The sequence below is a fragment of the Panicum virgatum genome, chromosome 6N (assembly GCF_016808335.1).
Source record: "Panicum virgatum strain AP13 chromosome 6N, P.virgatum_v5, whole genome shotgun sequence".
Taxonomy (NCBI): domain Eukaryota; kingdom Viridiplantae; phylum Streptophyta; class Magnoliopsida; order Poales; family Poaceae; genus Panicum; species Panicum virgatum.
Genome location: NC_053150.1, coordinates 49,523,924 through 49,548,965, shown reverse-complemented (window position 1 = coordinate 49,548,965; position 25,042 = coordinate 49,523,924). Strand labels below are relative to the sequence as shown.

At 50.2% G+C, this 25,042-nt stretch overlaps 3 protein-coding genes across 11 annotated transcripts; 1 reads left to right on the top strand and 2 right to left on the bottom strand.

Moving 5' to 3' along the window:
* Positions 1–4,830: 4,830 nt before the first annotated feature.
* On the bottom strand, positions 4,831–9,458 carry LOC120679461 (nucleotide pyrophosphatase/phosphodiesterase-like). 5 transcript variants are annotated; one of them, XM_039961050.1, is made up of 8 exons: positions 9,157–9,458; positions 7,656–7,747; positions 7,455–7,515; positions 7,155–7,274; positions 6,512–6,859; positions 6,246–6,378; positions 5,955–6,160; positions 4,831–5,860 (listed from the first exon to the last, which is right to left on the bottom strand). In XM_039961050.1, the coding sequence occupies exons 2-8, from the start codon at positions 7,690–7,692 to the stop codon at positions 5,119–5,121; spliced, it is 1,647 nt and encodes a 548-aa protein (XP_039816984.1). In that variant the 5' UTR covers positions 7,693–7,747; positions 9,157–9,458; the 3' UTR covers positions 4,831–5,118. The 5 variants fall into 5 exon arrangements, with proteins under 5 accessions (XP_039816984.1, XP_039816981.1, XP_039816982.1 ...); XM_039961047.1 differs by having other exon boundaries at positions 6,512–6,822; XM_039961048.1 differs by having other exon boundaries at positions 7,455–7,578; positions 9,157–9,407.
* Positions 9,459–10,196: 738 nt separating this feature from the next.
* On the top strand, positions 10,197–11,863 carry LOC120679463. Of its 4 annotated transcripts, none has more exons than XM_039961057.1 (5): positions 10,197–10,496; positions 10,638–10,808; positions 10,907–11,020; positions 11,197–11,355; positions 11,452–11,863. In XM_039961057.1, the coding sequence occupies exons 1-5, from the start codon at positions 10,290–10,292 to the stop codon at positions 11,452–11,454; spliced, it is 654 nt and encodes a 217-aa protein (XP_039816991.1). In that variant the 5' UTR covers positions 10,197–10,289; the 3' UTR covers positions 11,455–11,863. The 4 variants fall into 4 exon arrangements, with proteins under 4 accessions (XP_039816991.1, XP_039816989.1, XP_039816992.1 ...); XM_039961055.1 differs by having other exon boundaries at positions 11,447–11,863; XM_039961058.1 differs by having other exon boundaries at positions 10,198–10,496; positions 11,197–11,334; positions 11,452–11,862.
* Positions 11,864–12,083: 220 nt separating this feature from the next.
* LOC120679462 (sulfite oxidase-like) lies at positions 12,084–15,240 on the bottom strand. 2 transcript variants are annotated; one of them, XM_039961053.1, is made up of 12 exons: positions 15,074–15,240; positions 14,403–14,518; positions 14,260–14,322; positions 14,145–14,181; positions 13,955–14,036; positions 13,682–13,800; positions 13,510–13,605; positions 13,203–13,313; positions 13,024–13,125; positions 12,892–12,939; positions 12,572–12,787; positions 12,084–12,482 (listed from the first exon to the last, which is right to left on the bottom strand). In XM_039961053.1, the coding sequence occupies exons 1-12, from the start codon at positions 15,146–15,148 to the stop codon at positions 12,354–12,356; spliced, it is 1,194 nt and encodes a 397-aa protein (XP_039816987.1). In that variant the 5' UTR covers positions 15,149–15,240; the 3' UTR covers positions 12,084–12,353. The 2 variants fall into 2 exon arrangements, with proteins under 2 accessions (XP_039816987.1, XP_039816988.1); XM_039961054.1 differs by having other exon boundaries at positions 12,572–12,759; positions 15,074–15,238.
* Positions 15,241–25,042: the final 9,802 nt, after the last annotated feature.

The window sequence follows — 25,042 nt, the reverse complement described above, 5'->3', positions numbered from 1 at the left end:
GGTTAGGGCACTTGTAGTACACATCATTGTTCTTGCTTATGCATCTTATCACCAGGAGGTTGCACTTGGGGCAGTTCACCCTAGGGAGGTCTCCAACCAGGGCCCTGCTGGACGATGCGCCGCTGTCCATTGCCCCAGATGCTCAAGGCGCAGCTGATGGAGAGCGGAGAAGCTGATGGAGAGCGGAGAAGCCGATGGAGAGCGTCGTCGCCGGCGACGACCAAGAACGGCAGAAGACGGGGACGACTGCGGGTGTTCTAGGGTTAGGGATTGGGGATCGGCAGAACAGAGGCGGCGGTCCGCGGTCGAATGGACAGAGGAGGGTCGAATGGACAGAGGAGGGCATTTGAGTCCATATGCAAATACACATCACTCGGATACGCCTGCAAATGGGCCCGATACGCTGTCGGGCGTACACAGTGGCGTGGCTCAAACTGGGGGAGAATTATAATGGCGCGAGCATAGTTTTGCGAGTAGTAATGGCGCGCTTCAAAAACGGGAAAATTATAATGGCACCAACCTAATTAATCCAAAAAACTAATGTCTACCGCTAAACTGGGACTTAGGCTCTGAAGGAGCCTAAGATCTACTGCTTCACAACTAGAATAAAGTTAAACTATAGGAATGTAGCAGATATGATAGATACTTTGAAATAGTAGATAGGCAAGATAAACAAGTTCTACAAAGTAAAGGAAAAGATACAAAATAGGAATGCCGCAGATATGATAGATAACATTGAAATAGTAGCCAGGCAAGATAAATAAGTTCTACAAAATAAAGGAAAAGATACAAGAACTTTTTATAGAAATTCTGAAGAATGCTTCCAGAACCCTAGAAAAGATTCCCGACTCTAACTCCCAACGCTACACTAATCCTAACACTATAGCACTTGAGACTCCGAGATCGTGCTTGAGTTGCTGCTGCTGAAGCTGATGATTGGTAAGTGACCCTAGGGCATCTTTTATAGGCCGAGGTAGGCCACATCACCAACGAATCGTTGTCCAGTGCTGTGGGGCGCTGAGCGGCACGTGCACACGCGGGCCAACCCCTGATCCGAGGCAGTTCGGCGCAGGGGGTACATGGACGTCCTGATTCCCTTATGCAAGGTGGTTGGAACCAGACAGGTGCTGTGACGGTTACGTACGTTAGCGCGCCGTGCAGTGGGCAAGGCACTAGCTGGCCCTTGATCTGGGTCAATTGGCCATTCGACAGCCTCTAGACGACCTAGGTGACCTCCTGGAGGCGGTTTCCGGTTGAGGGCCATGGATCACCACTAACAAGTGGGCCATGGGATCTGTTAGCACTGTTCATTCACGGTTTCGTTAGATTTTGTCCGGTTTGTCAAACCAACCCGCTGGTGGGCCATCTTCGCTGGGTTGGTCTGGTTTATATGGTTTTGTGGCTGCGTATTCATGGTTTGTTTTCGACTAGTTACACGGTTTAGTCGGATTGTAACCTGATGAGTATATACTGCATGGAAAGCTTGGACTTCTTCGATCAGGGAGCCCATGGTGCATCCTGTCCTGCCGGCCCTGCCTTGACGGATGCTAAAAGGCCATCCGCAACAAAGCTGCTTGGCAGCGAATTACTCTGCAGTTCCCGGAGATACATGACAATCTCGCTCGTTTGAGGCGTTGACTTCCTCTTGTCGACAGGAGACACAAGGCGGTGTGTAGCCGTCGTCCTCGATTGTTCAGTGCGGCCACCGCATCATCTCGGTTTTGCGCAGTGATGCGATGTGATGAATACTTTCTACGAAAAAATTGGTGCGCAGCGTGGTGGGATCTCGAGCGGGCACCTTCCAGCGGTGTTGACAGCGGTCAACTAGGTGGTCCGGCAAATCAACCTAAGCTGGAAGCTGCTGGCCCCTGTCCATTCCGGCCTCGTTATTAGCTTCGCGCCGGCAGAGGCATCCGCGGTGGCACTGGCGTTGTGAAATATCGCCGCCATGGGGGTGCAGTACTGGCTCTTCGTCTCCGTGTACAGCGTCGTGCCTGGCCTCGCCGCGGAGGATGGCTGGGTGAGAGCTGTAGGCCTGCCGCCATCGCCGGACTCGGTTGCAACCACCGCACCGCACGTGACAGGGAAGACGGCAGCCTACACCGTTGCTTGCACAAGTTGCCCCTACTGGACAATAGGTTGAGATGGTTTGCTGGTTTGTAACCTATGCTAAACCAACCCGGATGCCCGTGCATACCAGTTGAAACCAGAAAGATGCTAACCCGCTCAAATTGCTTCTGCTGGTTCAGTCTGGTTTGGTTTGCTGGGTCGAATAGTTTAGGACCAAACTGTCAGATTGCTATTCCGGCAAGTCCACTAGGGGGGTACCCGACAGTAGAGTTTTAGGATGGGGATCTCAGGACCAAGAGCTCGATGGTAACACGAAGACGTAGGGACTTAGACAGATTCAGGCCGCAATGAGCGTAATACCCTACGTCTTGTGTTCAGTTTGGTATTGGGGTTTTCAGATGATATAGCAATGAGCATAATACCCTACGTCCTATGGGTCTACCCACGCCCCCTTTATATAGACCAGGAGTCGTGGGGTACAAGTATAGCAGGATTTGCTCGGGTTGTCACAAGGAAGAAGGTCGGGTAAGATCCCTAGGTATCCGGGCGTCTAGTTGGAGCCTTCATCCTGATCCGCAGAAGATCATCCCTTCATGCAGCCAAATCCCGGCATGCCGAGTAGTTGTAGCCGAGTCACCGAACAGGGTAGCCACCCGGATGCGGGGACCCTACTCGGCAGAAAGGTAGGTAGATCTACCTATGTCACCCCCGAGCACTGGAGGGCCGAGTCGAACCTTGACGTCTTGGATGAGGTCTTTCGGTGCTCTTGAGAACTTCTTGAACCATGTAAAAACAATCCTGAATAGGATGCGGTCCTGGGCACACCCATTGGGTGTAGCCCCCGAGCCTCGGAAGGTTTCGGAGAAGCATTTCGAGGGTCAAAGATTTGATCCCTTGCTTTTCGTAGTCCGAGTGCCTGAACACCCAGCAGACTATCAGAGTACCCAGCTATCCTTTATGATGTAGCCAGCCAAGTCATGAAGCTTTATCTGCATCCAAATGTGTTATGCCGATTTCCAGAAAAGGCTAGATCCTGGGCACCCAGAGGTTCCCAGAACTTACCTCGACACCCAATTCCCGACCAGGGCCATTGGCGGAGTCACGGAGACGTGCCGAGTAGTTTTGGCAGGGTCATGGAGACATGCCGAGTCGTCACGGTATCCAGACCCTAAGGTACTGGTAGGGTCACGGAGACACGCCGGGTGGTAGTGGCGCCCAGCCCCCGAGCGGGGTCGCTAGCGGAGTCACGGAGACGCGCCGAGTGGTCACAGCGCCCAGACCACGAGGTACTGGCGGGGTTATAGAGACACGCCGGGTGGTAGTGGCGCCCAGCCCCCGAGCGGGGTCGCTGGCGGAGTCACGGAGACGTGCCGAGTGGTCACGGCGCCCAGACCCTGAGGTACTGGTGGGGTCACGGAGACGCGCCAGGTGGTAGTGGCACTCAGCCCGAAGCGGGGTCGCTAGCGGAGTCACGGAGACGTGCCAAGTGGTCACGGCGTCCAGACCTTGAGGTGCTGGCGGGGTCACGGAGACACGCCGGGTGGTAGTGGCGCCCAGTCCCCGAGCAGGGTCGCGGGCGGAGTTACGGAGACGCACCGAGTGGTCACGGCACCCAGACCCTAAGGTACTGGCGGGTCATGGAGACACACCAGGTGGTAGTGGTGCCCAGCCCCCGAGCGGGGTCGCTGATGGAGTCACGGAGACGCTCCAAGTGGTCACGACGCTTAGACCCTAAGGTACTAGCGGGGTCACGGAGACACGCCAGGTGGTAGTGGCGCCCAGCCCCCAAGTGGGTCGCTGGCGGAGTCATGGAGACGCACCGAGTGATCACGGCGCCCAGACCCTGAGGTACTGGCGGGGTCACGGAGACACGCTAGGTGGTTTTGGCAAACTCCTCAGGAATATTCGAAACATATTCCCAGTTTGGTAAAAAAATCAAAATGTTATCTTCTGACTCATTCTGACGCAACGGAGGGGGAGCGGGGCTGTCAGAGCCAACGGTAAAAAACGAAGTTACCGTTTTGCACGCTCCTTTCACCGCACGATCCCGTGGCCGATTCGAAAATGGCCGTTGATTTCGGATCCGCCTGTTGGAGGCTCTGGGGTATTTAAGCGACCAACCTGACCTGGAGCGCCCACCCTGTTCGCGAGCACTTCAGAGCCTTCCACCGCCTTGCTGAAGCACCCCGCTTCCAGAGCTTCCCGGACCATCCTCTTCTCGCATCCTCCGCCCATTCCTCCTCCCGTCCCATCCTCTTCTCGCATCCTCCGCCCATTCCTCCTCCCGTCCTAGACTCGCCGCCATCGCCATGGCCGTCACCCCCGCTGCTTCTTCCTCCTGCACCTCAGGGAGTGCCGGGGAGGTTCCGCCGCCATCGAAGTCGTGGCAGCGGTGCACGCTGCAGGAGGCGGACATCCAGGACATGGTGGAGCGCGGCGTCCTACCGGAGAAGCAAATCTCCGGGTGGAAATGCTGCTATAGCAAGGAGTTCCCGATGGAGGACCGGACCGAGATCGTCGTGTTTCGGTCCTTCTACGAGAAGGGATTCGCACTGCCTGCGGGGGCCTTCTTCTGCGGGCTTCTTCATTTCTACGGGCTGGAGGTAACGCATCTCAAGCTCAATTCGATCGCGCAAGTCGCGATCTTTATTCTACACAGCAAGGCAAACTCAGATCATCAGTGTTCTTCAAAAAAAAAAAAGATTGAAACGACGTCTGACGGTGTCTAGTCTCCTGCTCTATTGTGCCAAGATGTGAATGTTTTTTTAAGAAAAAAATCACTTCCTAATGAAAACATTAGGCCACATCTCTGACAGTAAAAAATAAAGATCACTGACCAGTCGCTGGGCAAGTGCCAATGACGATTGCAGAAGCTACTGAAAACAATTGCCACGTCACCGAGAGGCAGCCTTTTTTGGGATGAAAGAGACACAGCCAATCGAATCACTCGTTACACAACACACGTTCCTGATCGTGCTCAGCTACAAGACCAAGACATCACCACCCTACTACTCGCGGCACCCAGCACGGCGACGTACGGTTGTCAGGTCAGGTGGCTAGCGTGGTCGGGAAGCAGCTGTCGTGCACGCAGCTGAGCACGTCCCGGTAGTCCCTGTCGACGGTGAAGGAGTCGTACACCCTGCCGTCGCTGCTCCTCTTGTACTCGAACAGCAGCGACGAGTGGTTGAACGCCGTGAGCTTCACGAACCCGAAGTCCCGGTCGCGGAAGATGCTCCACCTGGGGATCGCCGTCGTGTAGTCCGACAGGTGGCTGCCGCCGCCGCCGGCCACCACGAAGATGGTCCCGTTCATCGTCCCCGAGTAGTGGCTCTTCTCGCTGGTCATGCACCGGCTCTGGTAGACGGGGCAGGTCCTCTCGTAGTTGTGGACGTGGCCGAAGAAGGCGATGTCGACGCGGTACTTCTGCCAGAGCTTCTGCAGGCTCTCGCGGCCCTCGGGCTCCTCGAAGGAGCCCTCCATGGCGTACCAGTCGTTGGAGGAGTAGCCCAGCACGCGGTGCGCCGCGAAGACGAGCCACGGCTGGTGCTTCCGGTCCACCGTCGAGAGGCACCGCTCGATGAACGCGTGCTGCGGCGTGCCCTCCCGCCAGTCGTGCTCCGAGTCGGCGACGCAGAACCGGAACATGCCGTAGTCCACCTTGTACCAGAACCTGGCCCGGTTCTCCGCCGGGTAGTAGTAGTAGGTCTCGGCCGGCACGCCGCACTCGCCGCCGGAGTCCTTGACGTCGAAGAAGCCTCCGGTGTTGGGCCAGTCCCTCTCATGGTTGCCGCTGCACACACAGATTTGAGATGCAGAGTTTTTCAGAAAAAAAAGGTGTGTGAGTCTGACATGCAGGATGCAGCCATCAGCAGATCGGTCTGTACCTTGCGATCATGTAGGGCCTCTTGGCGGTGATGGGCGCGACCTGCGCAGTGAACTGGTCCCACTGGGAGATGTAGCCGTTGGCGTAGGGCAGGTCGCCGATGTGGAAGACGATGTCGTAGTTGTCCAGATCCTTGACCAGCGTGTCCGTCGTGTTCAGCGACCCCGGCTGGTAGTTCGCGAACTCGTTCGACCCGTCCCTCTCCGCCTGCCATTAGCAGTTCGCTCTGGTGTTACAATGCAAGTGGATCAGAGCTGAACAACCCATGCATCATCGTCAGAGATTTGGTCACCTTTCCCATGTCGCCGAAGACGATGACGCGCTGCAGCGAGTTCTGCCCCGGCGACGGCGGAGCACGGAACGTGTAGGGCTTCCCCCACACCACGGACCCGTCCTGCAGCTCGTGCCCAATCTTGTAGTAGTACCTGAAATTGCGACACGTTGGCAACAACTTGTCTGTCTCTGAACCGTAAATCTGACAACAACTATATAACTGCTCATCCTACAAACACGACTGAATGAAGAGGACATGTCTCGTGCCAAGAGCAGTGTGCTCACTCCTTGTTCGGCCAGAGATTCCTCATGAACGCGGTGTGGATGAAGCCGGGCTCCCTCCACCCGACGGTGCGCGCCGGCTCGCCGCACATGCTGCCGCGGCTGAAGGTGAGCGTCCCGGCGGGCGACCGCGCGGCGGGCTGGCCGCCGCCGACCGCGCCCCACTCCACGAACGGGTACGCCTCGCTGATGTCGTAGCCGCTGGTCCATGTCACAGCCATCTCGTCGTGGGTCTTGCCCTGCGCGAGGCGCGGGAACACGGGCGCCTTGGGGTTCTTGAACGAGATCGGCTCCGACACCGCGATCAGCTTCGGCTGCATGGATCTCGATGCAATGAGACGGCGTATTGAACTGCGTGTACCGACCAATTTAACTTGAAACTTAAACAGGTGGACAATTTACTTACATACTCTTTCTATTCCAAATTATTAGTCATTTTGAATTTTCTAGATGCATAGATTTTGTTATGTATACACACACACTAGATGCATAACAAAATTTATATATCTAAAAAAAAGCTAAAATGACTAATAATTTAGGACTGATGGAGTATATCATAAAAAACAACTAGTAACAATTAAAAAAGTATTGATTTTTTTTAGAAATGACATGATGGCCAAGGATGTAGGGATTCGAGGTCACATACGTTCTCGAGACCGCCGGTGAAGAGGGCGAAGGAAAAGTTGTAGCGTTGGTTGATGAGCTGGAACCGGACGCTGCCCTTGCCCCAATAGATGTAGTTCGCCGAGTAATTGGCATACTGATACTGCAACCATGCAGCAACAAGTTTCAGTAAGCAAAAAAAGTACAGATTAAATTCAGATGCTGTAAATTCATTTCCCAATGGCTACTTATTAAGCGAGTGCAAAAACACGAAGATTAGAGTTTGATGAGTGCAAAGTAACCTTGATATATATCCTCTTAAAAAAAGAAAAAGCAAAGTAACCTTGATAGGAGCCGTGCAGAGGAGCGGTGGGTCTCTCGCAGGGTTAGGGCACGTGCCCGAGCTGCCACACCATGAATCCATGACGACCATGCATGAGGTGTCAGCCATTGAAGATCTCGGCTAGCTGCCAATAACTGAATTCGTGCTACGTCGTTTGAAATGCCTATGGGACGAAGAGCAATTTTGATCGATCAAGCTTACATGAAATCAGCTGGAGAGAAAACGGCGATCCAGTCATCGACGGACGGGCTTGTCCAGCCGTACTTCACCGTCACCCATTCGGTGTCTCCTCCCTGTCAGAGTGTCAGAAACTCAAGTTTGGTTTTGTCAAATGATTCTTTTTTTTTGCGAAACACTATTAAATGATTCTTTTGTTATTGGATTGTAGCTCATATATATGAGGGATGATCATGTTTTTAGCTCATTTTATATTGCCGAGTTTGCCTCGATACATCAGCATATCTCTTTTACAAAGTTTGTATAAAGCAGAACAGTTCAGTCCAAAAATCAAAATATGTTGATGTTTCTTTTGGTGTAATCTAACTATCCGGTTTTGAGTCCTCGTTTCGGTACAGGAGTTCAAAAAAAAAAATCTAAACACAAGTAGTCCATTTTTAGTAGCCAAATTGTTCAAAGTGAATGTTACTGTAGCTAACAAGCAATAAGTTGCTCTGATTTTTTTTCCCCAAAGAAAAAACACACATGTCGACATGATCGTGAAGGTTCGTCGTCGTGCATTAAAACAGGGATGGTTATTGGCTTGTCGACCGAAACCTACCACAGACAACGAACGATGGGATGAACATGTCGACATGATGGCACGATCGGCAAGAGGTCGACGCCAATACGCCATGAACGTGGACGAGAAGTTGTATACGTCCTCTAATCTCTAGACGAAGCAAACAAATATCTACCACAGCCAGATCTCGCGCTCGCTGTCCTTGTCGTAGCACAGGAACTGACGAACTGTGGAAGAGACAGATTTTTAAAGGGAAAAACAATATTTTCCCTAAAAAAGAAAAAATATCGATTGTTCCTGACATACTCCTCTCGTCCCAAAATACAAGTCATTCTAAAAATTTTAGGACAAATTTACTAGAAGGTAAAATGACCATGTTTACACCTATTTGTTACCCATATTTAGTAGTAATTGATTCTTACATGTACATGCACTTTCTAAATAGGGTAAAGTGACTTGTTTTTCGGGACAAATTTTGAATCCCAGAATGACTTGTTTTTTTGGGACGGAGGGAGTATTGGTTATTTGGCAATTGTTTAGTTCGCGAACATTTTTAGGTTTAGGTAATGTAGCACTTTCATTATTTTTTGGTAATTAATGTCTAATCATGGATTAATTAGGCTTAAAAATTATCTCGTCATTTACAGTTAAACTGTATAATTAGTTATTTTTTAACTGCATTTAATATTCCATGTATATGTCCAAAGATTCGATGTGATAGATATTGTAGGAAAATTTGTGGGAACTAAACATGACCTAATACTGTCTGAATTGAACACTGATCCTACTAATGAATTTAAGCGCCAAACCTGACACGGTTTATTTCGACCTCTGCAAGCTGGATGACGGAAACGTTTGCACAACAAATGAAGTTAGCGACAGGTAGGTGGATGAATGAAGAAGAAACACAGAGAGCCTACTAGCGAGCGCCGGCGGTGGCGATCGAGCTGAGCGTGCGCGTACCTGCCCGCCGAGCAGCGATGGCGTCGCCCGCACGTACGCCGACGGCTGCATCTCGACGGTGGTCATGTGGACGGCGATCTTGGACAGCGGCTGGAACCCTTCCGCCGGCGACGACGCGCTCATCACCGCCGCCGCCGCCGCGGCAGCCAGCACCACCGCCAGAGCCGCCGCGGCGTCTCTCCTCCCCATGGGAAGCAGCTAGCTAGCTCGGCACTAGGTGTTGCTGCTTTGCTGGTCGCCGCTGCTAAACTGAAGGGCGCAGTGGCCTGCTGGCCTTCTTATATACAAGAGGCGATTGCTAACAGTGGCCGGCTGGGGACAGGGGAGAGAGATAGAAAGCCAGAGAGGGCTCCACGGAGGAGTTGCCACGTGATTGTGGAGAAATTTTAGTATTTAGATTTCAATTCGCACGTTTTCAATATTTGACACCTAATTTGTAAATCTTTCAAAATTTAACACGGGAGCAGGCTGCGAATTCTTCATTTTAAATATTTCTACTTCTTTTCTTCTTTCATTTTCCTCTTCCCAATCACCTGAGCGGACAGTTTTGCCCCTGGTTTATCCCCCTCTTCCTAGCTTCAAACCGATCCTTCAAATATCAAATTCGCGCCCGCATGTTCCTTCAAACAAATCGAATACAGACGGATATTATTAACATCATATTTGTTTTATATTTTTGTTCAAATACAGATCGGATACGGATAGTGTTGTTTTTTGCCAGATAAGATTGTAACGAATATCAACATCATAAAAATGTAACTTTAGTATCCAGATACGATCACGGTTACAGATATTGAATATCTGTGATCAGGTAACGACGAATAAAAACTCTCCCAAACCAGATTAAATTCAGATACGGTCGGAAAATATCCGTACCATTTACATCTCTAGCGCTGCATCTCTAGAGCGGACCATCTGATTTCCAGGGTCTTTGGGATGATCCAGCCTTCCTGCGGCCCACTAACTACGTGGGCCTCTACCAGTTATCTGTCTCCTGTAATTGGGCTAATTTCCTCATACCTCATGTGCTGCTTTTTCGGCCCACCACAACTGAACCGGACCTCTCTTCCTCTTCCACCACCGCTGGGTCTAGCGGCGGCGGCGGAACCGAATCCCGGTCGGTCGGTGCAGTGATGGATCGCGGGCACCGCGCGCCAGCGGCGGCGGCGGCGCTGTGGGGGCACAAGCACCTCCCGCTGCTGGCGCGCGCGGGGTCCAAGGAGTCGCTGGAGTACATCCTGCAGGCGCTCTGGCGCACCCGCCGCACCGGCCTCGACGCCGCCGATCGCGCCGTGGCCCGCGACGCCCTCCAGCTCGCCTGCGACGCCGAGCTCGACCCCGTCAGCACCCCCTCACCCCACCTACCTTTTCTTCCCCCCGCCTCCTTTCCGCGCGCGTTGCTGTGATGCCGTCGCGGGTGTTGCGAGTTCAGAATGTTCAGCCCCCAACTCAACTCTGTTCTTCTTCGGCCTCCGCTGCAGCTGCTGGTGTGCCTGAGGATACTGATCAGGCGGTGCGTCAGCGAGGACGTCTCCAAGGACGACATCCCCAAGCTCTTCCCCGACGAGGTGCCGCCCGAGTTGCAGAAGCTGCTCACGTTACTGCTGCAGAAGTTCCAGCCAGAGTGGCAGGAGGATGCTTCAAAGGATCAGGTGAGGAGCTGACACGGTGATCTGATGTTTAGATGATACCTGCTCACCGTTATCTCGATCACTTTTTGCTCATTCTAACGCGTGGGGCTGTTCTGCAGGCATCTGCCCCGCATAATGGAGACACAACAGAGCAGCCAGATGTTCCTGATGCAGAATGTCAGTTGAACCAGAATGGAGACACATCAGAGCATCCAGATGTTCCTGATGCAGCGGTAGGTGGAGCAATTGCTGTGTTATGATTTTTTCATGGATGTTCTTCACTTGAGAAATATTTCTTAACTTGAAGCCGGATGATCACTATCCTCTCTAGTGTTTACCTGAACCAACTGATATATAGTGCTCTAGGATGTAAGGATCTGATCAGGCTAAACTATTGTTGTCACTGCAGTATCAAAATGGTACTGCATCTTTTCAGGATCCTATAAAATCAGGAGAGAAAGTAGTGAAGAAGTTTCCATTGGCTAAGGATTCTTTGGATAAAATGCTCAATGACTTGTTCTCAACCAAGGATCAAATGCCAGTTGCTGTAAGCATACTTGGATTGCCGGTCTGATTATGCAATATTCTTTGTTTGTAGTAGTTGTAGTATTAATAGTCTGATTCTAACTTCCAGATGTTTTCCCTCATTGCTTTTGTAGGGCAGTAGCAATGGTCATCAAGAGGTAGAAGGAAGCACTTCTAAAATGTGATGGGATTTGCCAACATCATTAGTCTAGTGCTTGTTAGTAATTTGGCATAAGCATAACAATGCTTGGTTGTGTTAGTTTGCTCTAGATCGTTGCGGCAACTGCATTCCGTATCTGCCAAGGGGCAAATGTAAATCGAAAGGATGTTCCTGAGTCCTGACTTCTTGTAAATTGATACATGTTTTAAGTCCATTGCTGGTATCGGTGCCGTGGGCTATGGCATACGGAAACTGATTCTTCCATTTACATTGCTGAGAAGGGAACATATGTCTTCACGTGTGTCCAGCTTATAATATGTTGTTCATATCTTAGGTATCTCTAACTCCTATGTATTAATGTATTGTTTCAAGCAGCAGCATTCTTTGGATCGTTTTAATGTTCAAGCTGCGATGAAGTGTGCCTCTTTCTCCCCTCGGTTGCCATTTTGCCTACAGAAATGATCTTTTATCTCCTATTCCAAACATATCACTTTGTATTTGAAATAGTACGCTCGCATGGCTATTGTTAATTGAAGTATTAGGCCGTGCTGACGTCCTAATGGACCTATATTTCAGTTTGGAGGGAGTATCCTCCAACAGAAATTCTCGAATGCAGAATACAATGACATTTTCTTGATATCACATACCAAACATCTGCATTTATCCGTATTTGGGCGGGGGGTCAGCTGCTGCTGCCGGTACATGATTCATACTGTCACAGTCAAACTCCAATTCCATACGACACAGCCCCATCACGTATGTTACAGTCCGATGCGAGAAACACTGAAAGCTGAAATGACACTTGTTATTATTTTGGTACAATGGTAACACTTCGTAAGGATCACCACCATAATTGCTCCACGATTTCAGACATGCTTATTTCACAGCTTAGATCTTCCAATGCATGACGAACTCTGTATTTTGATCCGATGCCAAGATGTGTTGAGGATTCCTCTCAGGTTCCATATGTCTTCCACTTTTTCAGGTTGGACATTCGCAGCTGAGTCCACCTGCAATCCAGAAGATGCATTTTCACAATCTGTTTTATGCAAAGCAACAAAAGTTGCTGAAACATGGGGTTGCAATGGGTTTCACTTACCGCCTTTGCTACTATCTCAGCATTTGCTGGTATGTCTAATGTAGCCTCGAAGAGAACCCAAGCCCACTTATCACTCTGAGGTCCATCAGATACATATGGCACGTTGTCTTTCTGATATCTGCGAGCCTCAACCCAGGTTTTACCCCCATCAACAGATATATCCACTCTCTCAATACCACGGCCACCACCTGAAAGTGCATATCCAGCAATCCTGGCCTGCAGTTAGCAATCATAGCTGCGTGTGAATAAGATTTTATTCTAGCCCATGGTATGCACACATGATGAAGTCTCGGAGTACATTATTATGAAATAACACTAACCTTTCCTTCCTTAATAACATCCACATCTTCAAGTGTACAGATAGCAGACTGCTTGATCAAAAGTAAGTGAAGATAAGTTATCAAGAAGCCAAGCAGAACAGATAGCCTAGAAGAAATGATAATGTAGCATACCTGTACAGGAAAATCCATCTGTGGCCTTCTAGTTGACCAGTTAATATTGTCCCAGTCCACGGTTGGTGGAAACATTTTGTAATCTTTTTGCGTAAAAAAACCCTGGTTGAGAATAGCTGTCAGTTTCAAACATAGAAATATAAAGCTGAAAAGGCATTGCACTCGTATTTTCAGAAGACCTGACATTCTTCCTCGATTATATTGATACTGTCCAGCCATTTTACAGATCGTGCACCAATAACACCAGGAACAACAACACGGAGTGGGTATCCATGGTCACGATTGAGGACCTATACATGGTAATTTATAACAAGTGTGAAGTCTGGATTCTGGAACACATCTAGATTAAATGACAAGGCAAACAAGAAGTAAAAGTGCAACAACGACATTATGAAAAATCCACTTTTCGGAACAAACTTAAACATCTGACCGAAGACTATGCAAAATAAAATTTCAGCAATGAAAGAAAGGTCAACGTTTGGACACCTCTCCATTCATTTCATATGCAAGTAATACATCAGCATCAGGATCTGTTGCCTGCTTTAATGGAATAGATGCAGTATAAGGACCACCTTTTTCCTCCTGAAACACAAACAACATGAGATCAATGAGGTGACCCTAAAAGCTGCTGCCAGTCAATAAAGACCAATATACTCACTTTACACTTGTCAACACTAACAAACTCAACATGCTTCCCTCCTAAAGATGTAACCGAACTGAGTTTGGGTATTCCAACTAACTCAAGGACATCAGATAGTTTTGCTCCTCCCCAAGTTGCTGGAACAATATAAAAGATCAGAACACAGTAGTAAAGCATTTTACTTTGGGTGCCAGTATGCACTGAGATGAGCGCACTGAATGCATTTCTATATATTTGAAACAAAATGCATCCCTTAAGTTCTGAATATTCTAAAAACAGCACAGCTCTTACCATTTCCAAGAGCAGATATGTCCCAACCAACACCTCTCACTTTCCGTACCTTACTCATTGCAGTTCTCCTGTTTCCAGCACACTGTAAATATCATATCGGAATCTCATTGTCAAAAATTTGTGATGCTAATATATTTGACATCAAAGAAAGATTAAGGAGAGCAAGGCATGTAAGGTATCAATAGACAACCTGTAAAGTTGCAGTGACATTGTACTTTGGAAGAGCCCTGAATGAGAAGTTTATGTCAATTTTTTAAGCACGATATAGTATCACATTCACATGATAATATACCAAAAGACCTTACCAAATGTCAGCCATGGACAGCTGAATAGGCTTGTTGACAAGACCAGAAATGTAAACACTGTATCTGTCGATCCATTCATATTGTAACGTCAGGGTCTGCAACTGATTATAACAAATGGAAACTCACAGTTCCTATTAAGAAACCTTGAGAGGTCCTCGACTTTTGGAATGGGTCCATGATTCCTCTTGTAGAAGAAATCCACCGGGGTAATGTAAGATGTGACTAGTGCCGACCGGTGAGGCTCAGCATTAAACGGCTCCTGCACAGCAACATAATGCTACCACATTAGTCCATTTCTGTATCTCACTGAATTACTGAGGAATACTTCCTGCTAACGTACAAACTTATAGCCCTTGATAATCTACACAATTATTCAGGAGCAGCTGTTGCCAATGGACACCCTGCATCAGGATGGCAGCGGACAGAGAACTACATCCAACTGCCGTGGACTGCAGAATACACGATCCGTTCGCCTTGTTCCTCAAACTGAACGGGGATCTATTTGCACACTGACACAGGCTGCAAAACTTCCTGCTCGCCACACTTCACCAATCGCAGCCACACACACTAACAGACGTGCACGCATGCCGCAAACGGTACGGGGGAGTGCCCGAGTGGGGCGCTCCGCGCTCCTGCACACAGCATCAACGGCGGCGCTCTGATTATGCACCGGCACCGTCGAAACCCTCGGAGGCGTCCGGCCGGCCGGAGAACGAATCCGCGCGCTTGGCGACACCACAAGGCGCCCAACCACTCGAATCTCCAAGGTGGGGAGGAAACACGGGCGCGGGGGAAGACAGGGAGCGGCGCTGACCTTGGAGTTGATCCTGAGGGCCGGGTGGCGCGGCGGCTCCTCCGCGTAGTCGGACGGCGCCGTGAGCCCCGGCATCTCGTCGCGCGTGGCCTCCGAGGTCCGAGCTCGCTCCCTGTCCCTGTTCGTTTGGGTTCGCTGATCCGCAAAATGACGGGGAAGACGAGACGAGACGATGACACCGAGACAGCCAACGCCGCGGCCTCGAAGTGGGCTCCCTCCTCGCTGTGTGTGGGTTGAGAGCCCGTTTAGTTACCGAAAATTTTAACCCAAAAATTTTTCCTCATTTTTAGACACATGTATGGAGTATTAAATATAATTTAAAAATAAAACTAATTGCACAGTTTAGATGTACACGACGAGATAAATATTTTGAGTCTAATTAGTGTATGATTAGCCATAAGTGCTACAGTAACCCATATATACTGATGATGCGGTCAAATGTCTCAAAAGATTCGTCTCGCGGTTTCCAAACAAGTTCTGAAATTAATTATTTAATTAGTACCCAAAAATCTCTTCCGACATCTAATCAAATATTTAATATTTAATGTGATCTTTCTACCAAAAATTTTAATCGAAACACCCCTGAGTCGGCAAGCGCGAGGCCGGCGGCCACTTTCCCGACCTAACATTTCAGTGGAATGACATGTGGGCCCACGCCGCCACTTGAATTTGATGGTTGTATTCTGGAGGTTTCTGTGGGCAAGGAAAGGAGGAGGCCTTGCTACATTAACATGGGCTTGAAGCCTAACTTAATAGTGGGCCTTGCATTACTAGCGGACCTTGATTTCTGACCCAAAACAGCAGATGAAATGGGTGGAACGGGCCGGTTGCCTTGTTCAGGTTAGGTTGTTGGTGAATGGTTGTTTTACTGTCGACTTGTTCAATTTTTTTTTTTTGCGAATGTTGTTCAACGTCGGAGCATCTTCAAGATGAGCTAAATCCATTCAAATCTGTATAAATAAAAAAACTAGAAAAAAAAAGATAATCCAACAGCCTCTCCTTTCTCTCTATTCTATCTGGCTCGATATCCCTTCCCATCCGCTAGGCATGTTTGCCGGAGCGATTCCACTCACCATCTCACTCAGTCACTCTCGCCCGCTGTCGCTGCCCCTCATGTTCGCCCGCCCCACCCCTCTGCTCCTCCCCTCCCTCGTCCGTGATGGGCTTGGCGACGCCTCCTCCCTGTCGGTGCGGCTTAGTGTCGCCGCCCCTCCCTGCCCTCGCCCTCTACGCCCACCTCACCTTTATCTTCGACCAGCTCGACGCCATCAACCGAACCCGCTCCTCCGACCTCTCAGCCCGTGACACCGCCCTCCACCGCATCCAGTCCAGGCGCCGCCCCACACCTCTCCTGAGGCGCCACCACTGGAGGGAGAGGCAGGACTGTTGCCAGAAGCTGGGACCAGAACCCGACGAACCGAAGAAGGAAGCAGAGGCGGCGGTGGCAGCGGGCAATGAGGTGGGGAGGAGGTGCTGCGGAGGGAGATGGAGCTGGTGCACCCCTAGCCCGAGTGGATCGAACTGATGGAGCGACTGGTTCAGCAAAGGTACTTCGACCTTGGGCGGGTCGGTGGTGCCGACGAGGCCTCAATGGCCGCCTTGGTGTCCATGGACCTCTCAGAGGTCAGCGAGGAGGCCGGGTTCGACATCCTCAAGTACGTTTGTTCCTCCTGGCTGGAGTGGTGCTACTAGCGCGTGGCGAGTTCTAGGAGGTGCTGCGACTGGTGGCCTGACGGCTCGGGTCGCCGACGGTGGCCGGCTTCGACGAGCGGCGCTCCGGAGGAGGAGGATTAATTAGCTTTTTAGTTTTTACCTAATCTTTTACCTAATTATTTAGCTAGGATTTTTAGCTCATCTCTTGAAGATGCTCTCAGGTTGCAAATTTTAGGTCTTGGATACAAAATCACAAGACAGATGCTTTCCAATCGCAATCCATCCACCATTCATGAAGTTCTAGTTTGCCATGCGACTCTGCATGATTGCTTGCCTTGCCATATTATGTCTTTGTGACGGAACCGCCAAATTAAAACTCTAATTAAGCGTAATGGCCGTCACTTGAACACATCGGGTTCATTAGCTTAACGGCTTAATTTGGCGATCCTTTCGCAACCCACGTCCCGATCGAAACATCACCGATAGTCCCACGCGAAGGTGGGCGCAGATGGTACAAGCACGTCACATATTTGAATATGCAACAAATATACATAGAACTTGACCTTAAGTTTTACAAACCGAGTTTGAATAAATACATAATTCACAAACTTTACAATACTGAAATCCTGGTTCGTCTAGAGGAACGGGGCCTACAGCTACCAAAAGTGAGTTCGTCTAGAGGAACGGGGCCTACAGCTACCAAAAGTGAGCCCTAGAGAGATCCCTAACTAGACGTCCGGCTCCACGACCACCCATCCCTCTGCATCCCGGCGGATGAACTTGGCGCAGCAGGGACAGAAGTCTACGTCTGCGTGCCCTGAAATAATGTTGGCAACAAACCCTGAGTATTCTAATACTCAGCAAGGCTTACCCGACCAGTGGGTATAACTTAGCCCACATAGCTAGACATGCAAGGCTTTTGGCTGGTGGTTATTTTGCAGAAAAAGCAACTAAAGTAATTCCTTACTTTCATTATTTTAGCTTCAGATTCTATAAAAATTAACTCTCATCTCATATTCGCAAAGACCTACTATAGCAATCATGGTGATGCAAGCAAAATAATTTGGTGAGCTCAATATTTTATATAACATACCTAACTCATATTCTACATTTTTGCTACGGTGTGACAAAGAGACCAAGGCCCTCATAACCGCGAGACACGGCGAATCGATCCGATTTAGCCTTGCAAGGTGGACCTAACCAACACGGCACGTATTTGCCCCGTCGGACTATACATACCAACCATTCCCCTCCCCGCCTCGAACTACAGGAACCAGCCCAACGACATATGGTCAGCCGAGCTCAACGTGAGACCACCAAAAGTAAACACATGCATCCCAATTCTCCGCGACTACTCGACTCGCCCCAGGAGTTGGGTGCGGGTTCCTGTACTTTCGAAGCAAGGCAGTACTCGGCTTACCGGTTTCGACTACCTCCTACTCCCGGCATGCGGTTAGTACAGTTCAATCCCCGATCAGCACTGCCACATCCACCGGTCCTTAATCGACACAGACGGGGCTAAGACACCCAGGAACCCTGTCCTGCTGCCATACCTATCCATCATCCCCGCCCGGTCTCACATTTCCATGTTCATTTCGAAACCAATCTCACATACTGAATTATATAAAGATAATAACGTATCTCGCGAGTAACCGGAAATTACTCGACTCCTAACATCCTACATCTCGCGAGTGCAGGAGACCACTCGTCTTCTACCGGTAACATTAAGCTTAGCACAACTATCGTCCTATACATGCTAGTATAACTCCGGGAATCCTATGAATCATGCAACTAGGGTTCCAAACAATTCCTGAACTTAATGCACAAGTAGTAGAAACATACATAGGTGTCTTAATTTAAAATACTAGGATGTGCACCGGGGCTTGCCTTGCGCCTGCTGCTCAACACTGGGGCCAGATGGGCCTTGGGCCGGGTGCTCACACCTCTCCTCTTGGGCTTGCGTCGTTTGCTCTTGTGGTGCCGCGATCGCCTCAAAGACGGCTCCCTCATATGCGGATGCTACACGTATGCATATGAATTAAACGAGTGCAGCCCAAGAATGTAACTAGTTTACTTTAACTGAATTACCCTGCGGACTGTCCGCGCCCGAGTGGCGGACTGTCCGCCGCACTATCCTACCAACCCAGCAGAGGCAACAACGTCTCTGGAACTTTTTCCCATTTTACCTGCGGACTGTCCGGCCACCCCTGGCGGACCGTCCGCAGTTCAAGTACTCAACCCACCAGAGACGAAAACGTCTCTGGACAATTTCCTAGACTCTACTGCGGACTGTCCGCGCCCAAGTGGCGGACCGTCCGCAGTTCACCCCTGCGAACCCCCAGAGACGACATCGTCTCTGGAACAAATTCAAGCCTCAACGGCGGACCGTCCGCTCCCCTATAGCGGACTGTCCGCAGTCAACCTTGCAAAAACGACCAGAGGCAACATCGTCTCTGGACAAAAACTAACCTGACCGGCGGACCGTCTGCGCCTCCCAGGCGGACCGTCCGCGATAACTAATTTCTGACCTTCGCCCTAGGCGGCAGCAAGGGCGGCGGCGACGGCGGAGGCCGTGCTCCGGCGCCGGCGACACGTCATGGAAGGGGAAAAAGGCTGTGAAGCATAAGGGACTCACCACGACTCCATTCCCACGGTCGGTTCGAGTGGAGGACGACCGGAGAGGCGGATCGGCGGTGGAGCAAGCTTCAAGCACCCCCAATGGTGTCCGGCGGTGGTGGAAAGATTCCGGCCGGGGATAAGCCGGTTTAGGGGTTTGGGAAGGTGGAGGAGGTGACGAGGAAGGTTCCTGCGCGAGGAATCGAGGTCTGGTGGACGGAGGAGGGAGATCGAAGCAAGGGGCGACGATGGCGCGGGAGCTCGAGCTCCGCTCGGCTCTGCAAGAGAAGAGGAAGAAGAGAGGATTGACGAGTGGGTCCCAAGCCCATCCAGATAAATATCTGGGCGACGCCTCGCGGACTGTCCGCCGTCACCTCGCAGACTGTCCGCGTGGTGGTTGTTACAATCCTACCCCCTAAAAGAAATCTCGCCCCGAGATTTAAGGAATAGCTAAAGGGAGAGTTATAAATTGGTGTGTACCTTGATAGACTTGTAGCAATTCCGGACATTTAGCCTGAACAAATTCCTCCGTCTCCCAAGTAGCTTCCCGCTCGGAGTGGTTGCTCCATTGCACTTTATAGAAAATACTGGTTTGATTCCGAGTGACCCTGGTTTTGTGATCAACGATTTTGATTGGGTATTCGGGATAGACAAGATCGGGTTCCACTTGTAGTTTCTCAATGTCAAGCACCTTCTCTGGAACACGGAGGCATTTCCTGAGCTGAGATACGTGGAATATATTATGAACCGCGGATAAGTGGGCAGGAAGCTCCAAACGGTATGCCACTGGCCCACATTGCTCAACAATAAGAAAAGGCCCAACATAACGAGGTGCGAGCTTTCCTTTCACCCCGAACCGTTGAACCCCTTTCATTGGAGATACCCGCAGATAGACATGATCCCCCACTAGAAACAGGGTGGATTGACGCTTCTTGTCCGCATAACTCTTTTGTCGGGATTGGGCAATCTTCAAATTTTCCTGAATGACCCGAACCTGCTCTTCTGCTTCATTCACCATATCGGGCCCAAAGAAAGTTCTCTCCCCCACTTCTGACCAATTCAAAGGCGTTCTACATTTCCGTCCATATAAGGCCGCAAATGGAGCCATCTTGATGCTTTCTTGATAACTGTTGTTATAAGCAAACTCGGCCAATGGCAAGCACTCATCCCATTTCTGACTGTAGGTGAGCACGCAAGCTCTAAGCATGTCCTCTAATATTTGGTTTATTCTCTCTGTCTGACCGTCAGTCTGGGGATGATAAGCCGAGCTGCGGAGGAGCCGAGTGCCGAGGGCGGCATGAAAGTGCTCCCAAAACCGGGCAATGAACTGAGCACCCCGGTCTGAAATGATTGTTTTTGGAATTCCATGAAGACTCACAATGCGATCTATATATAGCTGAGCGTATTGCTTCGCCGCATGTGTGGTCTTTACCGGTAGAAAATGGGCCGACTTGGTGAGACGATCTACAATAACCCATATCGAGTCATACCCCTTGGAAGTTTTGGGTAGACCGACGATGAAATCCATACTAATGTCTTCCCACTTCCAGGATGGAATACTCAATGGCTGCAAGGGGCCGGCTGATCTCAAGTGGCTAGCCTTAACCCTCCGACAGGTGTCACATTCTGACACATAACTTGCGATTTCCCGCTTCATCCTTGTCCACCAAAACCGCTGTTTCAGATCCTGATACATCTTGTTGCTGCCAGGATGGATAGAATACCTAGAGAGGTGAGCCTCATCAAGAATTTGTTTCCGGAGTTCTAAATCCTTAGGTACCACCAGCCGGTTCTTAAACCATAACACACCCTCGCCATCTAACTGAAAACATGCCACACGAGGGTCACCTTCCATGAGCCTCTGCCTAATCCTTTCCATGCCAATATTATCTCTTTGAGCGGCAATAATTTGATCCCGCAGTGTTGGAGTGAGGGTAATATGAGTAAGTGTACCCTCAGCTACTATAGCCAAATTCAACTTCTCCATCTCTTGGCATAGAGTTGCATGCATAGGGGTTACTGAGATACAGTTGCAACTTGCCTTTCTGCTCAATGCATCTACTACCACATTAGCTTTGCCCGGGTGATAGTGGATTTCCAGATCAAAATCCTTAATCAATTCCAACCACCGTCTCTGGCGCAAGTTTAGCTCATTCTGAGTAAAAATATACTTTAGACTCTTGTGGTCGGAGTATATATGCACAGGATTACCCAGAAGATAATGACGCCAAATCTTCAGCGCATGCACCACTGCTGCCAATTCCAAATCATGAGTGGCATAATTCTCTTCGTGTCGCCTAAGTGCTCTGGAAGCATAAGCTATCACCCGCTGATCTTGCATAAGGACGCAGCCAAGGCCCGTACCTAATGCATCACATACAAACATCAAGGCCAGAATCATACCTGGCTAAGTCAAAGGCGGAAATGAGAATGCGGCCAAAACTCATACCTGATGCATCACAATAAACATCAAATGGTCGAGTGATATATGGCTGAGCCAGGACAGGAGCAGACGTCAGAAGTCTTCTCAAGGTCTGGAAAGCCTGCTCACAATTGTTGCCCCAACTAAATCTCACTCCTTTCTTGAGTAATTCGGTCATGGGCCTAGCAATTTTTGAGAACTCCGGTACAAACCGGCGATAATATCCTGCTAGCCCAAGAAAACTTCGAATCTCAGGAACAGAGGTAGGAGCCTGCCAATCCAGGACATCCTGAATCTTGCTAGGATCAACAGAAATCCCTTTGTCCGAGATGATGTGGCCCAAGAACTGGACTTCCTTGAGCCAAAAATCGCATTTGCTAAATTTGGCATACAGCTTGTGCTCCCGCAGGCGCTGAAGCACAATGCGGAGATGCTCTGCATGCTCTTCTTCATTCTTGGAAAATATAAGAATGTCGTCGATGAAAACAACGACAAACTTATCTAGCTCGGGCATGAATACCGAGTTCATGAGGTACATGAAATGAGCAGGGGCATTGGTTAGCCCGAAAGACATGACCAGATATTCAAAAAGTCCGTATCTGGTGGAAAAAGCTGTCTTGGGAATATCCTCAGCTCTAATCTTTATCTGATAATAGCCAGAGCGGAGATCAATCTTGGAAAATACTTTGGCCCCGAATAGCTGATCAAACAGAATATCAATCCGGGGAAGGGGATATTTATTCTTGATTGTGACAGCATTTAGAAGTCTGTAGTCCACACACAACCTGAGGCTTTCATCCTTCTTTTTCACAAAGAGTGCAGGACAGCCCCAGGGTGACTTGCTAGGACGGATGTAGCCCTTATCAAGCAATTCCTGCAATTGCTTCTTTAGCTCTACTAGCTCATTGGGTGGCATCCGGTAAGGTCTCCTAGATATCGGTGCCGTACCCGGTTGCAACTCAATGGCAAATTCCACATCACGGTCCGGTGGCATTCCAGGCAAATCATCCGGAAAGACATCCGGATATTCACACACCACTGGTATGTCCTCTAGCTTCTTGCCCTCAGCGTGGTGCACTGCATGAGTCAAAGACGCTGGATCCCTCAAATTCAAAGTCATACTACCATGAATAGAGGAGTTGATGTGCACGGATTGTGAGGTCGTGTCCAGAGTAACTCCCTGACCCTCCATCCAGTTCATACCCAATATAATATCTATCCTTTGGGTTGGTAACATTATCAGGGCCATAGGGAAAATTTTTCCTTGCAACTGTAGGGGTACTTGCTTAACAAACTGATTGGTGATTAACTTTCCCCCAGGCGAATGAATGTGGTATGGCTTGGGCATGCTTTCAATTTTTAATCCCAGTCTAACAATACACCCCTTGCTAATAAAGGTATGAGACGCCCCTGAATCAAATAATACTGTAACGGGTTGTTCATTTACTGAGAACGTACCCGACATCACTGGAGCTCCCTCAGGAATACCCTCGAGGGTGGTGTAGTGCACCTGCCCCGGCTTGAAGTGGGCCACTTGCTGCTTCTGACCCTGCTAGCTCGACTGCTGGCCTTGCTTGGGTGGCATTGGGCAATTCCGTGCAAAGTGACCCGGCTGCCCGCAGTTGTAGCACGGAAACAGATTGGGGCGCACCCCCGGCTGCTGCACCCAGACCTTCTGCTCATTCAGCTGAGGAGCAGGAGGCCTGACCGTCCCCTGTGGCTGAGTGTACTGAGGGGGCCTGTATCCCCACTTCTGCTGTGGCTGGTGCTGAAAGGGGGCTCGCTGTGGGCCCGACTGCACCAAGCGAAACCTCTGAGGGGCACTGCTAGAGGATCCCGCTGCCGGCGCCTTTCTCTTCTTTTCTGCCTTGTGAGCTAGGTGGGCGTCCTCCTGTATGATAGCCCTGTTGACTAGCTCACTGAAACTGTCGAACCTGACCATCGCCAAGCGATCCTGGAGCTTGGTACTGAGCCCCTGCCTGAAACAGGCCTGCTTCTTCTCGTCAGTGTCCACATGGTACCCAGCATACTGTGAGAGAGTGTTGAATGCTTGGGAGTACTGTAGTACACTGTTATTGCCCTGCTTCAGGGCCAAGAACTCGGTGAGCTTCCTGCGAATAACCCCTGCAGGAATATGATGCGCTCTGAAGGCTTCCTTGAACTGTTCCCAAGTGAAACGAGTGTCCGCGGGGAACATTGTCACATGATTATCCCACCATGTGCGTGCTGGGCCCCTAAGCTGCTGAGCGGCAAATCCTGCCTTGTCCCCATCATTGTACTAGTGCAGGGTGAATTTGGACTCGATAGTCCGAAGCCAGCTGTCTGCCTCCAGCGGTTCATCCGCTTTATGGAAGAGCGGTGGTTGAGTAGCCAAAAACTCTGGATATCCAGGAGCAGGCGGCTGGTGGTGATGTCCAGGCTGCGGCGCTCTGCCCTGCGCCACGAGCTCACGGAGGAGTGCCGTCTGCTCATCGCGCCCAGTGAGCATGGCCGCAATGGCCTGGGCCAACTCAGGAGGGTTCGGTGGTTCTCCCATTCTGCATTCAACCATGACGAGGTTAGTTCCATCATCCATGGTAAATCAAGACAAAACCGATAGCAACTAATCCTTGCAAGTCATGGCACAATGCAGAATGTAGGGCTTCAAAACAATTCTGAAGGATACTAGCAGGCGGGGCCAGGCGATCGATCGGCGCCACCAATTGGTCTGACCGAGCTGCCCTGGTCCAGCCGAAATTAGTACGGCGGACCGTCCGCAGTACATGGGCGGACCGTCCGCTTCCCAAAATCCTAGTTGACCGGACTGTCCGCGGAGAGTCTGCGGACCGTCCGCCGTGCGCACTGTCAACCAGATTCAGTTCCACCCGGCTCTGGTAAATTTTTCTCAAGGTCCGGCGGACCGTCCGCGGGTCCTAACCGGACTGTCCGCTGAACATGCCTCGCGACAGTGCCTCCGGTCCGGCCGACGATACTCTCGCAACCTTTCACGCCCCCCTACCAACCCTCTCGATCCGCACGTCATCTACAAAGGTCCTTAGGATCGTAGACTCACACCCCCACCAATTCCCACGGAAAAACCCCAAAAACCTTACAAAAATGAGATGCATGCTCGCCCTACGCACAAAACCCATTTTTATATTTTTAGAAAAACTCGAAATTTAGTCACGCCTGTACCACCCTCGGTGAGTTTCGGCTCTGATACCAGCTGTGACGGAACCGCCAAATTAAAACTCTAATTAAGCGTAATGGCCGTCACTTGAACACATCGGGCTCATTAG

Bases quoted from the DNA above. Each gene is read 5' to 3' on its own strand.
- LOC120679463 (XM_039961055.1), top strand. From the start codon at position 10,290: ATGGATCGCGGGCACCGCGCGCCAGCGGCGGCGGCGGCGCTGTGGGGG. The intron at 10,497-10,637 runs GTCAGCACCCCC...CCTCCGCTGCAG, and splicing joins GCGACGCCGAGCTCGACCCC to CTGCTGGTGTGCCTGAGGAT. The intron at 10,809-10,906 runs GTGAGGAGCTGA...GCTGTTCTGCAG, and splicing joins AGGATGCTTCAAAGGATCAG to GCATCTGCCCCGCATAATGG.
- LOC120679462 (XM_039961053.1), bottom strand. From the start codon at position 15,148: ATGCCGGGGCTCACGGCGCCGTCCGACTACGCGGAGGAGCCGCCGCGC. The intron at 14,037-14,144 runs GTTGTCTATTGA...TGATATTTACAG, and splicing joins ATGTCACTGCAACTTTACAG to TGTGCTGGAAACAGGAGAAC. The intron at 13,801-13,954 runs GTAAGAGCTGTG...ATATTGTTCCAG, and splicing joins CATATCTGCTCTTGGAAATG to CAACTTGGGGAGGAGCAAAA.
- LOC120679461 (XM_039961047.1), bottom strand. From the start codon at position 9,345: ATGGGGAGGAGAGACGCCGCGGCGGCTCTGGCGGTGGTGCTGGCTGCC. The intron at 7,516-7,655 runs GTAAGCTTGATC...ATGGTGTGGCAG, and splicing joins TTCTCTCCAGCTGATTTCAT to CTCGGGCACGTGCCCTAACC. The intron at 6,823-7,154 runs GTATGTGACCTC...AGATCCATGCAG, and splicing joins TCACCGGCGGTCTCGAGAAC to CCGAAGCTGATCGCGGTGTC.